General features: G+C 40.0%; 1 protein-coding gene across 1 annotated transcript in view; it reads left to right on the top strand.

Moving 5' to 3' along the window:
- Positions 1–15,003, top strand: part of ctnnd2a (catenin (cadherin-associated protein), delta 2a) — a 198,898-nt gene that overhangs the window by 74,117 nt on the left and 109,778 nt on the right. Inside the window, exons 5-9 of the mRNA XM_070927742.1 lie at positions 1,293–1,465; positions 6,851–6,905; positions 8,392–8,632; positions 9,006–9,123; positions 10,123–10,261. Of these exons, the coding sequence (XP_070783843.1) occupies positions 1,293–1,465; positions 6,851–6,905; positions 8,392–8,632; positions 9,006–9,123; positions 10,123–10,261 (726 nt within the window). The remainder of the gene's footprint in view (positions 1–1,292; positions 1,466–6,850; positions 6,906–8,391; positions 8,633–9,005; positions 9,124–10,122; positions 10,262–15,003) is intronic.

The raw sequence follows: 15,003 nt of genomic DNA, 5'->3' as shown, positions 1-15,003 counted from the left end.
ATGCAGGTTCAACAGTCTGCTTACAAATGCAACCAAATATGTTTTGGTTGAAAATTGCAAGTACTTTTAAATACATACTTTTGTAGATTTCTACTACATTTATTTAAAACAAGAAATAGTTGCATTTGCATCAGAAATTCAATTGTGAACCTTTTTTTATGTGTGGATTTTTTTGACATTTATATACAACAAAAGATATTTTTGTGTGCATTGAAAAATATATTATATATTGAGAGTCATTCATATATGAATCCCAAAACACATTTGTGAATCCTTCTGTGCGCATTCATTAAAATTGAGACTGATCTGACACACTGAAACCACACATACAGATAACCTATATAACCAGTCACACAAACACCACTGACTACTGAGGCGTTAGTAACAGTTCCCTTTGGTTCACCTCATCACTCCATACACAGTGTAGAAGATATGATGATTATGATATCCTTATTCCCTATCAATGTAAGCTTTATGTGCGCAGCATGCGAATCAGAGGGGGATTATTATTTGATGCCACAGCAGCGACTGTGTCAGGTGGTAGGAATGGTGCTGCTTCTAAACTGGGGGGTGAAGTTGTCGTGCGTGTGTGGTGTGTCTTGTTACAGTCGTACTCATCGTTGACTAGAGCAGATTTCCTTCATATACTCCCCCACGTTAACACTTAATGGTAATGGTGTTTGTGCTGTTAAAGTGTATGGAAGGTGAATTGAGTGTACTCCAGCTGTTGGGGTCTATGAAGGTATATTCCAATATCCTGCCGAACTTACTAAACAACAACCGAAATGAAACTGTGTAATGATTCATTCCAAACCACAACTTCCTTATATCTTACGCAAGGGATTAAGTGAAGTTTTGCTCAAGTCAACAGTACAAGGTAAAAATTAACATGTTTGGGGAGGTAACGAATCAAGTTATTAGGTGTTCCATCTATTACAACTTTCTTCTTTTCAGCCCTCCTCCTCCCATCCTCTCCATCTCCCTGCTCCTCCTCCTCCTCCCATTCTCTCTGTTCCTCTGTTTCTCTTTCCCTCTGCTAATAAATTATGTATGCCATCTCCAACTCACGGAGTGCTGCACTGCTGCACTATCTGCTCTAAATTGCTGCACTCTCTCTCTTCCCCAATTTCACTCTTCGCCTCTCAATCTTTCCCCTTCACGCCCCCTCTCTTTCTCACTCTTAATCTCTCTCTCCTCACTCTCTCACTCTCTCTATATGCAAACACACACACAAACTCAACTCAACCCCCACCTCACACCCAACCGTACACCACTCCTGTCTCTATCGGTAGGACCGGCTCTTCTTTCCCAGAGTTCCTTGCAGCTCAACTCCACCCCGGAGGCTTCGCTCCAGTACTCTGCCAGCTACCATAGCAACCAGACCCTCGCCCTTAGCGACAGCATCTCCGCAGCAACTCCTCAGCGCAGCGGGCAGGTTGGAGGAGCTGTGCACAGCTACAACCAGGTAGGAAATACTGCTGTACACAGAAGATAATGAGGATGCAAGTGTTGATGATGATGACAAAGACAGTTGGACAAAAATTCTATCACCGGCCATTAGTGTAAACTTAGTGTCTGTTATTTGAAAACTTGTACAGTGGACTGATGGCCAGAGAAGTACAACTGCAACGAATTGCTTTGCTCATTGAAGGCATGCAGACCTTTGAGGACCAGCGTAGTGTTGAGATACACTGTATATGCTGATTTTCAGACTCCTTGCTCCTCGGTTTTTCTGTCACAGTCTGAGGATACATCGCCTTCTTCCTCCATCTTGCATAGCGCTTCTCCAGCTACATGTAACTCTGACTCTCAGTGCTCTCTCCAGATGTGGATTTGTTTGACATCACAGATGAGTCTAGTTGATCAGTGTACATATTTATACAGAATCCCATTTTATTAGCCATACTGAAGTGGTTTAGCCCAGAGACTTCAACTGGCTTTTCAAGCAATCCATAGTATTTGTGAGGACATGAGAAAAATTCCTTAAAGCTGTTTAGAAGGAGACAGGTAATCAGATGCTCATAGACCAAAATGAGGAGATGATTAAATTCACACAGAGAAATCACAGTGAGTGTCTTGTTTATAAGGACTTGAGAAATAAAGCTAGAGACGAAGTCACATATTAATCACAGCAGCGTGATGATAAAGAGAGAAAACCCACCAAATTACTTTCCAGCCTACAGGAGCCAATTATTTCCAATTTTCATGTCCTTAACATATCAATGGTAATACACGTACTGTATACACACATGCTTAAACACACACACACACACACACACACACACACACACACAGACACATGTACTTCCAAACAGACAGCAACACATCTGCTAAATCAGTGAGCAGCTGCAGTGCTTCATTAAGATATATTGCCAGTGTCTGGGGCAAATGTTCCATTTGTGATGGATGGATTGAAAGTAAGAGGAAATATTTTAGGTCAGTAACTACAAACCAAATAATAATTTAATCACAATCACAGCTCTTTTAGGATGTCTTTTATGTATCTTTGCAAGTACCTGCACATGTTTTCAGTAAGGTTTCCATTTGTGTATATATGTGTGTTTGTTTGCTTATGTGTGTGTGTCTTTTGAAAGAGAATGGTGAAGGAGGTGATATCTGTCTGTGTAAACACATTCATTTGTTTCCCCCCTACAGCCACACCAAAGCTCATTTCAGAGCTGGTTTCAGACAAAGCTCCCATTGCCTCCCTTAATAAGTAAGAAATACAGAGGACAAAGACAGAAAGATAGAAAAACAGATAGACAGGCATATAGATGGATGGACAGATAAGACAAAAGGAGTTTTTATTCTGAATTCTATAATATTTCTTTTTTGTTTTCCTTCTATTGCAGTGTTCCTGTCCTCTTTTCCCTCCTCCCTTTTTCCTTCCCTGTCCTCTCTGCTCACCATCTCTGTCTATGTTAGCATGTGTGTGTGTGTGTGTGTGTGTGTGTGTGTGTATCCTCCTCTCTGATGTTTTTGGCTTGTCAGTGTAATGGGGCCAGTGTTGTCAGCAGGGCTTGTTGCTCATGAATAGCTTTACGCGAGCCAGTGCTGCTACTGTAGATAGGCAGGTGCAGCTTGCATGCATGTGCAGCACATGCAGGTTTTTGTTGGTGTGCTCACAGGCATTTGCACATGCATATGCACATGGGGTTGTTTTTTATGCACTCCTTCAACCATGTGTTTACACGGGTGCATTTGTTTAAAGTTTGCACAAGTGACTGTTTCAGGGACAGCAAGAGAGAAAGTGAAAGGTCTAGCATGTTGCTGCTCTTCTGTAGGGTATTTATAACCCTGAGAGGCCCTGCTTTAATAATGCATGGATACATGGCACCTCAAACATCCCAGTGTTTTTCTGGAGGAGAAAAAAGGAGCAGCACTGTAAGATTACGTAGAACGGGATTGAGAAAGTACTCTCCCTCACACAGTGTGTCAGGCTTCTTTCTATTAGTTAACTCAGCCAATAATTCATCTGTACTCATCATTCATTTACCTGGTGAATCACCCATCCATCTGTTTATCTGTTCATTCACCCACTCACCTCTTCATTCAGGCCGTTTCTTTCTGACTTTGCATCTTGATGACTGTAGTACTTCTGCAGTGTTCAAGCACACAATCAAGTAATATAAACCATTAATAGGGTTCTTAAACTCAGTTTTGTGGCCTGCATCTCATCAGCCTTAGATATCTCACTTGGCTTCATAACCTACTAAACTAACACAGGGGACTTATATAGGAGGTTTTTATGGTGCACACTGTTCTGGATAGTGGCTCACATCACGATTAAGATCTCTCTCTGGCTGTTTATAGACACTTTTAATAATCCACTCTCTAATAACCCTTTATCCATGTGCACTCAAACAAACAGATCAAGTGACATTGTATACATAAAACACTTTTCCATGTGCACTTACCGTAGGTTCCATTAACACCTCTAATACTCAAGCAATTTTAAAGACTGCAAGTAATTGCAGTGATCAATGGTAAGCTGTAGTTCCAGGTATAAGAAAGGGTAAGACGTGTTAGCTGGGGTATTCTGGTAAAATTCTGGATATTGACTGTTTTTATAGTCTGAAAATGCTAAATTACAGCAGTATGAGTGAGGTTATTTACAGATATGGCATAAGTCTGGATAACACCAGGTTTGCCATGATGATTGTAAGTGCTTAGTGACTCCTGTGACAGACAGTTTGTTTAATAGAGATGAATCTGAGAGACATCATTCAAACTCTAGCATATTACTCAAAGAGCGGGATTCCTATCGCCTGGAACGTGAGAGAGTGAACTCTGGGGTATAATATATTTGTGGCATCAAAAACATTTTTTTGTTTTGCTCCTGAAAATTCTGGTTTCAGTTAACATTTGAGTCAATGGAGCAGTTGGACATCACTTTGAGGCTCATACATGTTGTGCAAAATGTCATTTTTAAGAAGAATTTAACAGCTCAACCCCATTTTGAACGTGATGTCATCCGCTCTAACTCTGTACTAATTCTGCAAACAATAAAAGTAATTCCAATAGTGTCTGAACATTAATTCATTTTCAAGTAGTTAGGTGCCAAAAACAAGGAAGAATAATGATAATATAAAGAAACAGAGGAGAACCTAGATGAATTGTGCCTTTATACAGAGCAACTGAGATTGCTGTTGATAGTACTGAGGATATCATAATATGTGGAACCAAACTCATGGAAGTTGTTCATATTGAGTATCTTTCAGTGTGATTTGTCTGTGTATTCTTGCTACAGGGCTATTTAGGAGCATGCTAATAAATGTGTGTACCCACAGCCGATTCTAAATATAACCTGAATTTTAACCGGTTTCTGTTAATTCAGCCATTTTTGTCTCTGATTTCATGGCCCCGGGTTTTGACTGTAAGCAATGATTCTACCAGTATATTTTCAGGTTGTTGGTTTGAGAGTAAAATACCATCACCCCGTCCTTTTTAGTTGAGTCAGGTTAAGTAACAGCTTCCGTCAGGATTTACTTCTTGTGTGTTGAGATCAGGGTAGATCTAGCAACTCAAGGTTGAAGCTATACTGTACCCTTTTGTAAGCCCTTCTGCATATATACAAGACCATGTAGACGGACACACACGGTGTCAGAATGTTACTGAGTCAAGAACATGTAAGAAGATATATGAAAGCTACGATAGCTTACTGTATATTTTACCTGTTCCTCATTTGACCAATTTTCCATTCTTTCAGTCCTTGTTGGTGTCTCTCTGTCTCTGCTACTCTGTCTGTTTGTCTCCATAAACTGTGTGTCAGATTTTTTAGAAAGAGACGGCTAATCCACTCAGCCAGAGATAAATCAGTTTCCATGACCCTTCTGCAAACAAAGCAGCACTGGAACCAAAGGCCTGTTGTCTTCCGCAGACACGCTTTGGCTCATCGCAAAGCAGGAAAATATAACCAGAGACTGCCATTCAGAACATAATGGGAGATTGTGTGCCTGTGTGTATTGCTATATTTATCCAGGGAAGGTTTGCTGAGCAGGCATGCTGTTTTTCTACCAATCTTTCTGCACAATTGTACAGCTGCAAATAGGCACACCTGGAAACTGTTATGTACAAACTCCAGATTGTTAATGTGTGTGTGTGTGTGTGTGTGTGTGTGTGAGAGAGAGTGAGTGTTAGTTTGCCTGTTGTGAGACACTGGCTATTGGATGATCAGATGTTTGTGGTCATTTCTATTGTGTATGTTTGCATAAGTGTATACATGTGTGCGTAACCGTGTCTTTGCCTTAATATACAATTTCAGAGACAGAGTCTATCAGTGAACAACAAATAAATATAATGACAACACTCTAGCAGTGCAGATCAATATTCAAACCACCTTTTCACCTTGTTAGCCTCTCCTTATGTGTCAGTGTTTACAATTGTGGGTATTAATAACGTTAATGCTAAGAAACAGAAGGTTTGAGTATTTCAAGTCTAAGTATGTCTGAGAGTAACTGCTGTATATGCAGTGATGACAGTGCTCCAAGGTGACTGTGTGCTTGCATAGTGTGTCTTTGTACAACTGCAGCCATGTCAGGCTAGTAATAATGTATTTGAATCACCTTTACAGCTTTAAGCATCAACATAAGGCTATATGAGGCTCAGTGGAGCACAAGCATATGCTCCCCCCTACTGTCTCTGGAGAGAAAGGAGAATATATTAGGATCGACCGGCATGTGATGTGTGGTAGAAAGGCATCTCATGCTAACTTTGCCTCACACACTGGCACACTACTTTTTTCTCTAAGGAATGAATTGCACATTGCAGTCAAAGCTGTAGGTAGTTGTAGGACTTGCATTGTATGATATTCTTAGATTATTTAACCATACGAAATCAATATGAGCGATTTAACACCAAAGGGCTTTGTCTTATTCTTTTATCTGATTTTAATAACATATTCAATTATTTTAAGTATTTGTGAATATTGGGGTTCATGTGACAACAGATGGTAGATATTAAGACATGAATATACTATGGAATGTGTAATCCTTCCCTCTACTTTAAGTGGGTGGAGCAAAAGACTTTATGAGAAATGACTGCTCCTAGGACTGCTTGGTCTTCTTCTATGAGTCTGTTTGAATCACCCTCCTGTTTTCTGTGGGGATTTCATTACTAGCTGCTCTAGGTTGATTTGGGACTCCTCAAAGGCTTGACTGAACTCATTGTGCGTAAAAGTTTTTGATGGCCACTACTCTTTATTCTTTTTATACCCCGTTTTTCTTAACTCTGCCTCTCCCTTTCCTTCCTCACAACTTCTCCCTCCTCCACTAATCATTCTATTCATCCATTCTTCCCTGTCATTGCTCTTCTTCCCTCACTTGCTCTGTGTTCCCTCACATCCCCTCAGGTGACATCTAGTCGTGCAGCCCAGCAGCAACAATCACAAAGTGGGGCAGGATCAGGTAAGAAGTCACCTCTCCTTCTCTTTCATAGTCTTCTGTGTCTCTCTTCATGGAGATGGGTTTTCTTTATAATAAATTAATCTGACATTGCATGAAGCGCTGCGGATACACAGAGATGACATTTGGAGACACTGACAGACATGCATGAGAATTGGAACAAAAACCTTGGTACTAGTAAAATGTTTTCAGAGCCTGCAGTATGTATAATTCTCTTACATGTTGTATTGCTCCTTCATTATTTATAAACAAGCTATATTGCCTCCTGTCTTTGGGACTCCTTTGGTTTGGGGTCAAGGATATGGGCTATACATGTATAGTACTGAATATACTGTATTATATTTTCTTTTATTCAGCTTGGTTTCAGTATTTTAGACAATACTTTTTTACTGACTTATCACACACTGATATACAGCATATGTTTTTACTTAGGTTAAATAAAATATGATCCATCCATTCATTAATTTTCGGGTCACGGTGGCAGGAGACTAAGCAAGGTAGTCCAGACATCCCTCTCCTCAGCCACGTTTTCCAACTCCTCCTAGAGGATCCTGAAGCGCTTCCAAGCCAGATGAGATATATAATCTCTCCAGCATGTTCTGGGTCTACCCCGGGGTCTCCTTCCAGTTGGACGTGCCCAGAAAGTCTCCAAAGGAAGGTGCCCAGGAGGCATCCTGATCAGATGCCCGAACCACCTCAACTGGCTCTTTTGGACACAAAGGAGCTCCCTCCGGCTGTCTGAGCTCCTTACCCTATCTCTTAAGGGTGAGCCCAGCCATCCTACGGAGAAAACCCATCTCGGCCACTTGTATCTTCAATCTTAGTTATGCTAAACTGTCACTACCCAGAGCTCATGAGTGAGGGTTGTAATGTAGATCGACTGGTAAATCAGAAGCTTTGACTTCTGGTTCAGCTTCCTCTTCACCAAAACGGTCTGGTACAACGCTCGCATTTCGCTAACGCCTCACCCATCCACCTGTGGGCTGAATTTTACCCTCACTCGTGAGCACTTTGGCCTAAGGTGTTCTGGTACCAAGTACACTTGTGAATCAACCTATGCTCGAACATGTTTGTCATGGCCAATCCATGACTACAGAAGTCCAATAACAAAGCACCGCTCAGGTTCAGATTGGGCAGGCCATTCATTTCAATCACCCCCTCCAGCTTTCTTTATCATTGCAAGTGAGCATTGAAGTCCCAAAGCAGAACTACAGAGTTTTGAGATGGTAGCCTTTCCAGGACCCCATCCAGAACTGCTGTTTGGTGCACAGGCACAAACAACAGTCAGAGCCTCCTGTCAGTGATTTGTAGTCGCATATAGGCGACCCTCTCGTTCTCTGGGCAGAACTCCAACAAGGCAGTGCTCAGCCAGTCTCCACTCCCACCTGGAGAGAGTCTAGCCCCACTCTAGGAGTTCTACACTATATATGCAAAATAATATAAAACTTACCATAACATTGTAACTCATTCTTTTCCCGTATTTATTGAGTTTTCTCTCCGTTGTCTTGTTCTCCAGGTATTTACTACTCCAGCTCCACCTTACCTGCCCAGCGTGTCAGTTCCCCTCTGTCTGGAGGAGGAGGAGGAGGCTCGGGATCTGGTTCCCCCAGCAAACTCCAACGCCTTGGATCAGCCTCCGACACACCGGGGTACTCTACTACTCAACGACTGCCTTCCTCCTCCTCTCCCAGCAAACAGTCTCCTGCTAATCGTCTGGCCAAGTCATACAGGTAGAGGGCCACAGTGACTGTGACATTGATTTTGATGTATTGTTGTTGATTCTGATATATAATAGAGTCCAGTGGTGGAAGGTGGATAAAGGGGATGGCATTTGAAAGAATTAGTGTATTTAACACATCAGTCTCATTCAGCATGACAGACAGCATGAGAGGAGAGATAAATAAACAGTGAGTGACAACGGTAGAATAGAATGGAAAGGGAAAATTGCCTTTGGAGTTCATCGTCCTCCAATCATGCAGGGAACTCACATAATTTACACATGATGGGGGAAGCCTGTGACTGTTTTACATGCGAAATGGAATGAATCATTTGAAGCCATTATTTTTCAGACAAATTACGTATCTTTGCCCATTTGTCTTCCAGCACCACAGTTGCTGTGACAACATCAGGAGGGGGCGGGTCTCCCCTGAGGGTCGCATCTCCACCCAACTCTACAGCAGCAGGTGGAGGGGCCAGCTCATCATCGTCCCCTCTTCACCAGGTACAGATTGTTATACTCTAACAGTGTGGACACCTGTAAAAAGGAAATGCAATGAAATGTTGTGTTACCAGAGTATTTTATTAACCTTTTTACATGAAGCATGCATTCAAATTACTTTACAAATGCTATTGCTGATAAAACTCTATAATGAATAAAACCAAGGCAACTGCACCGGTACTAGAGTTAGTGCAATAATGAACTCTGTGCCCTTAAGTCTGAGTGAAATCATTGAGAGAACATGTCAAGGTTCAGCTTGTGTGCACACAGAACTTTCTCCCATCTTCAATGATGTAAATTTGACAGTGGCTATTATGTGCAGCATAATAGTACAAAGATCATATTTAAGTACAGTATTACAGTGGCAATGCCCAGTATTAGTATTTTTTAAACAGAGCTGTAATTGAGTGTTATATTCCATTTAAGAATAATATTATATAGTCATAGTATTGATTGATTATATTCTTGTCCACTTTGTCAGATCTTTAATCATGACAAAGAATGCCGTAGTACAGCTCCAGAGCAATTACAGATTGAGTCATATCTTCAAACAAAAATCTATACAGGTCAATTTTCGTTCATCCAATGTGTAATCTTTTCAAATAGCACCTTATCTATACCCTGGTTTCTTAGGTAAATGTGTTGGATGTTTATATCCAATATCTCACACTGTACCATGATGAGAAGTATTTTTTGCATGGATTCTCAGTGTAAATTACATTCTTTATTCAAAGTGGTTTGGCATTAGTTTATACATTTCCAATTTCCATTTATAAGCCCCTTTTTCCAATGTTTCTCATTTGGATATAAATGTAGTAAATTGGCAAAATACATTTAAGCAAATACAGGTACAAACTCTTCCTATCTGAACCACACAAATCGAAACATATCAACCATGTCAATATATTTGGTTGCACTGTAATATAACAGGAAGCACCAGGTTATAGACTTTACCCTGTACATTCCCTGAGCTTATTAAAAAGAAATTTCTTGTCTTTGCAGATGAGTTCAGGCATAGGGAGCTATGCCACTCTGTCCCCCAAACGGCTGGCAGCTCACCACGCTTCTGACCAGTACAAGATCTCCCACGAGCTCTACGCCACTGCTACACTGCAGAGGCCTGGCAGTCTGGCAGGTGGGAGTTCTCACACTCATGCAGTCTCACATGCACACACGCATAAACCCAAACATGTGTGTAACTCTACCACATGAATTAAGTAACCTTACTCTGTGTCTTACTTATTATGCTGTTCTTAACCCAACAGCACTGTGAGTAGTAAATGGATCTAAGAAAATCTCTCACAATATCAATATTTCTCTGAGTGTTTGTGTCTATTGTTGATCCAACATCTTGTGTCAATTGAGCATTTGTGCTATAGGGCATGTTTCATTTCAAAGCATCTCACTGCCATTCTAAGAAATGTCAATTTCTGCCTTTAAGTCTATTGAATTAGCCAATCTTTTAATAACCACATCAATGGGTTGTTGGTATATTCAGGTTATCTACTCTATATCGCAGCAGTTCTTCACAAGAGGCATCGGTGCTTCTTTGTGGCTGCCCTTTTATAAAGAAGAACTAGCTGTTCAGCACTTCCATTTGTGAATTATGAGCTGTTTATGAACAGATCTGTTGTGACTACCATACAGAAACCTGCTTTAAGAAGATTAAAATTATTCTGATTCTAATTGTGTCTTCAATAAGATCTAGTTGCTGTGTCTGGGAGCTGAATGCATTAGAATGACACTGGTCTTAATGAAAGCAGCATTCAGAACAGAGACTTTTATTTGCTCCTGCAGTTGCATTGACTAGTTAATGGCTTTCTCTCTTGACTCTACAAAATTGAGTTGGCTGAATGTCAAACTGAAAATGAAAATGTGTTGTGGAAACAGGAATCATGTCCGTAGTAGTGTGGTGTAAAATTTTATTTCATGTTGGCTGTTTGTGCCTATTTGAATTAAATACTGAAGATAGCCCACTGTTTCAGGGACTTTAAATTCTTAAGGCTTGTATTACAAGTGCCATTCAGACTAAAAGTAGTTTTAGATAGCCTTCTTCTTTCATTTGGCTTTATTCAATTGTATGCCCTGTGCCTTAGAGCATGCGAAGAAGCTTCACTGCTCTTCATGTAACTGCAGACAAATTCTTTTGTCACTTGTTATTTCTTTTTCAGATCTTTACTTGTAGTATAGTAAAGATCTCCACCATTTTTGTATGATAGTGAATGGACACACTCAGACTGAGTACACGTAAAAGCCGAATCGGTGCTTCTGTTACAGTGTCCTTCACCACAGGTTGACTTTTTAACATACATGAAATATTTGACAAGATTATATTGATTAAATGAGGCGGCAGTGTTTTGAAGCTCTGGAGTAAATTTAATTGATTAGTCCTTTGAACTTGGAGCTATATTGATGAAGAACATGACCTTCATTCTTGAAGCAATGCCTGTGGTTCCATCTCCCCTGAGGACTTTAGATGAAGAAGAAAAGACTAAGCAGGAACGAGTCCCGATGGAAAAGAGATCTCAGAGTGTCACTATAATTAGCAGACCTGGGTCATATAATCAGAATTTGCTTTCATGAGCTTGGACTACCACACTGTGGTTGATTGTATCAGAAATATCTAAAGGCAATATATCAATCTTGAAAATGCAAGATATTTACTTTCATTTATTTCTGGTATTCAGTGTATTTCCAAAATCTACCAACCAAGAATTATTAATAGATACTATTAGTCAGAGGTTTGCTTATCCCCAGTGGGTGATATCCTCCTGGAAAAAGCACAGTAGAGTTCATCTACTGTAGCCTGTTTGGAGAGGTACTTAACAGCTCTACAGCACCTACTCTACAGTGGAGTTAAGCTGTGTAAAAACGAAATGGCCTAAAAAAAGAAATTTCCTCTCCGTGCTTTCTGCATGAAGGGCCTGCGTGACATAGTCCATTGTGTATAAATATTGCCATAGTGGCACAATATCGTAACACCCAGCTGATCTATACATATATATATATATATATATATATATATATATATATATATATATATATATATATATATATATATATATATATATATATATATTAACAAACAGAGATAAGAAAGTTATCAGTTAATCAAATTGAGATGTGGGCTGATATTTAGAGATTGAGCTTCATTGGCATTGACACTGATTAGGGGTCGACATGGGAGCCTAAGGCACAGCAGTGATCCCTTGGATATTTAAATATATGGTCCTGTTCTATTTTTGATCGGACTGGCCCAGAAAACTGTTGGAAGTATATGATCACCTTTAATACTGAGTCTTAACTTGACAGATATACCACGCTTTCTGGGGTGGAATTATAGTAGGTACTGTACATGGTTACATATGAAAGAGCAAAGAAAGTAATATTTTCTTTCTTACTGTAGGTGTAGGTGATATTTAGTTTGCTTTTGTTTTAACTGCACAAACAAGATTGAGGCATTAAGGGACCAGAGTTGGTTTTTAGATTTTGTTATCCTTTTTAAATATTTTACAGATTGAAACATCATGGGAGGGCATCTCTCTCTTTTTTCTCTCTCACTGCATCATTCTTCTCTTCTCTTCTTAAAGTTCCCTCTCCCTTTGAAAGAAAGAGGTCAGTTCTTCCACGAGTGGGCCCTTGTGAGTCAAAAAAATAAATGAATAAAGAAATAAAACCGACTCACCAAGACTTCAAAGACGAACGAAATGAAGGAAGACAGAGAGCTGGGATGAGTCATGCCGTTAATGGGTGTGTCCATGACTCTAATTAGCACTCCTTCATGCATATTCTGACCAACTCTGCCTTTTTCTTGCTTCTTCTAATTTCTGTTGAGCTCAATGGGTGTTGTAGTGTCCAAAATTGAAGCTCTCTTTCTATCCATTTCTGTCATTTTCTCAATTTTTCTCTATCTCCTTTATCTCTTTATCTCACTCCCTTATTCTGCCTCTCTCTTCGACTCTCTATTTGTCTTCTCTATCTGGCCACTGCTGGCTAGCAGAGTGTGACAGGAGGCAGCCTACCTTTTTGTTAGCAAGGGAGGTAAACAGGCTAGTCAGTTAATCACGCTGTTGAAAGGACACAGTTGCGTAAAATGTAATAGCTTCTTTGCCACAGTCATGCTCAAGACAGGCATAATGAGGTAAACCACTACTTTATCATTTCTATAGTACAGGAAGTGCAGGCTGGCTCCTGTTCATCTCCAAGGGTGCTTGCACCATCCTACCTCATAGACTGTTCAATAAAGGAGGTTTAATAATAATAACAGTCTTCACTGCGATTGGTCTTAAAGACACTCTTTTTGACTGGTCTTGCTTTATTGGTTAGTTAAGACAAGAAATAGACAGCGATCTTAAGCTGCAAAAAAATACTACAGCATGGCTACATGCTACTGTATGTGCTTGATCCTACTGAGATGGCTGAGCGCCTCACATCCATCGATTTCTGATATGATCTGAAGGTTTGTGGGGTTTTCATTCTGAGTCTTGAAGCACTGCACTCGCCCCCATTCATCCACTGGAAAATCCTTGGCACGCGACTTCGACCGAGAGATAATAGGATATGATAGGACGTTAGCTCCACTGGACCATCACTTTTTCTCTCAGTCAATCATAGCTTTCTTAACCTGTGCGCATATGAGTATGTGCACATCTTTTCATTTTATATTCTGCCATGTCACACTATCTCTGCTAACTCATCTTCATATTCCCCTGGTCTCTTCCTTTTCTTCACTTTCCTAATTTAAATTTTGCTCTCTGTGTTTTCAGGGGGAGGCCTTACATTTATCATAACCTTTATTTAAATAGAGAGGAACATTGAGAGCAAGCTCTCTTTTACAAGGACGCCCAGATTACAGTACATATAAAACAATAAAAGCACACAAAAGTTACAATATACATCAACAAATTATACAACAAACAGAGCAAGGACATCAACATAAGGGACAAGCTTCTGCAGATTGTTCCACTTGTGTGGAGCGTAGTATTTAAGAGCCAGTTTCCCAATCTTAGTACTAACATGATGGTTTTCGAGGACCAAATAGTTTTGGGTCCTAGTGCAGTGTGAAAATAATATAAGTTAAAAAGACATGTGAGATACCCAGGAAGTTTGCCAAAAAGTGCTTTGTAAATAAATAGATTGCAGTGCCGTTCTCTTCTCACTGCCAACAACTACCAATCAGCTTTCTCATTACACAGAAATGGGTCATAAAGTGTCTATATTTAGTCATACTGTATATCCGTTACTTTGTATCAAACAGGGCTTCCACGTTGGGGTCTTGATCACCCTTTATTCCTTACACGTAATCTGTAGATGTTCACTTACCCATACTACACAAACTCGGTGAAAAAGAGAAAGTTTCACAGCGCTGTGCTGGGTCCATAAATTGAAGACACAATCCCAATAGGAAAGCTTGCCGTCTTGTTTTGCCTGTGACTCATACAACACTACGCACACCTTACGTGCGCTGCAGGTGTAGCCGGTAAAAATATTAATTTGCATACGTTACATGTTCAGTGTAGCCAAAGCATAAGGGCGGAATGACAGACTGCAGTTTGTCCTCAGACAGAGGGTGTTGTATGATGTATAGATTGTAAAGCCCCTTGAGGCAAACTGTGATTTGTGATATTGGGCTATATAAATAAAATGTACTTGACTTGACAAAACAGATAAAAAGGTTGAGTGAACAATTTGCTTTCTGCCATTCTTGGTAATACATGCCTTATTTCTATAAAAGTTTTGCTTTTAAGGACTTATGGTCAGTTTATTAATATGTTCTTTGAAGTAAACCAAGGTATTTATAAGAGGATATTATTTCAATGGTAAGAAAAGTAATATTCACTTCAGTGGAACTATTAGTTTTCTAGAGAACAGCTGGGATTGATA

Source organism: Enoplosus armatus, chromosome 21, assembly GCF_043641665.1.
Source record: "Enoplosus armatus isolate fEnoArm2 chromosome 21, fEnoArm2.hap1, whole genome shotgun sequence".
Taxonomy (NCBI): domain Eukaryota; kingdom Metazoa; phylum Chordata; class Actinopteri; order Centrarchiformes; family Enoplosidae; genus Enoplosus; species Enoplosus armatus.
The sequence above is the reverse complement of the archived record's forward strand: the minus strand, read 5'-3'. Positions and strand labels throughout refer to the sequence as shown.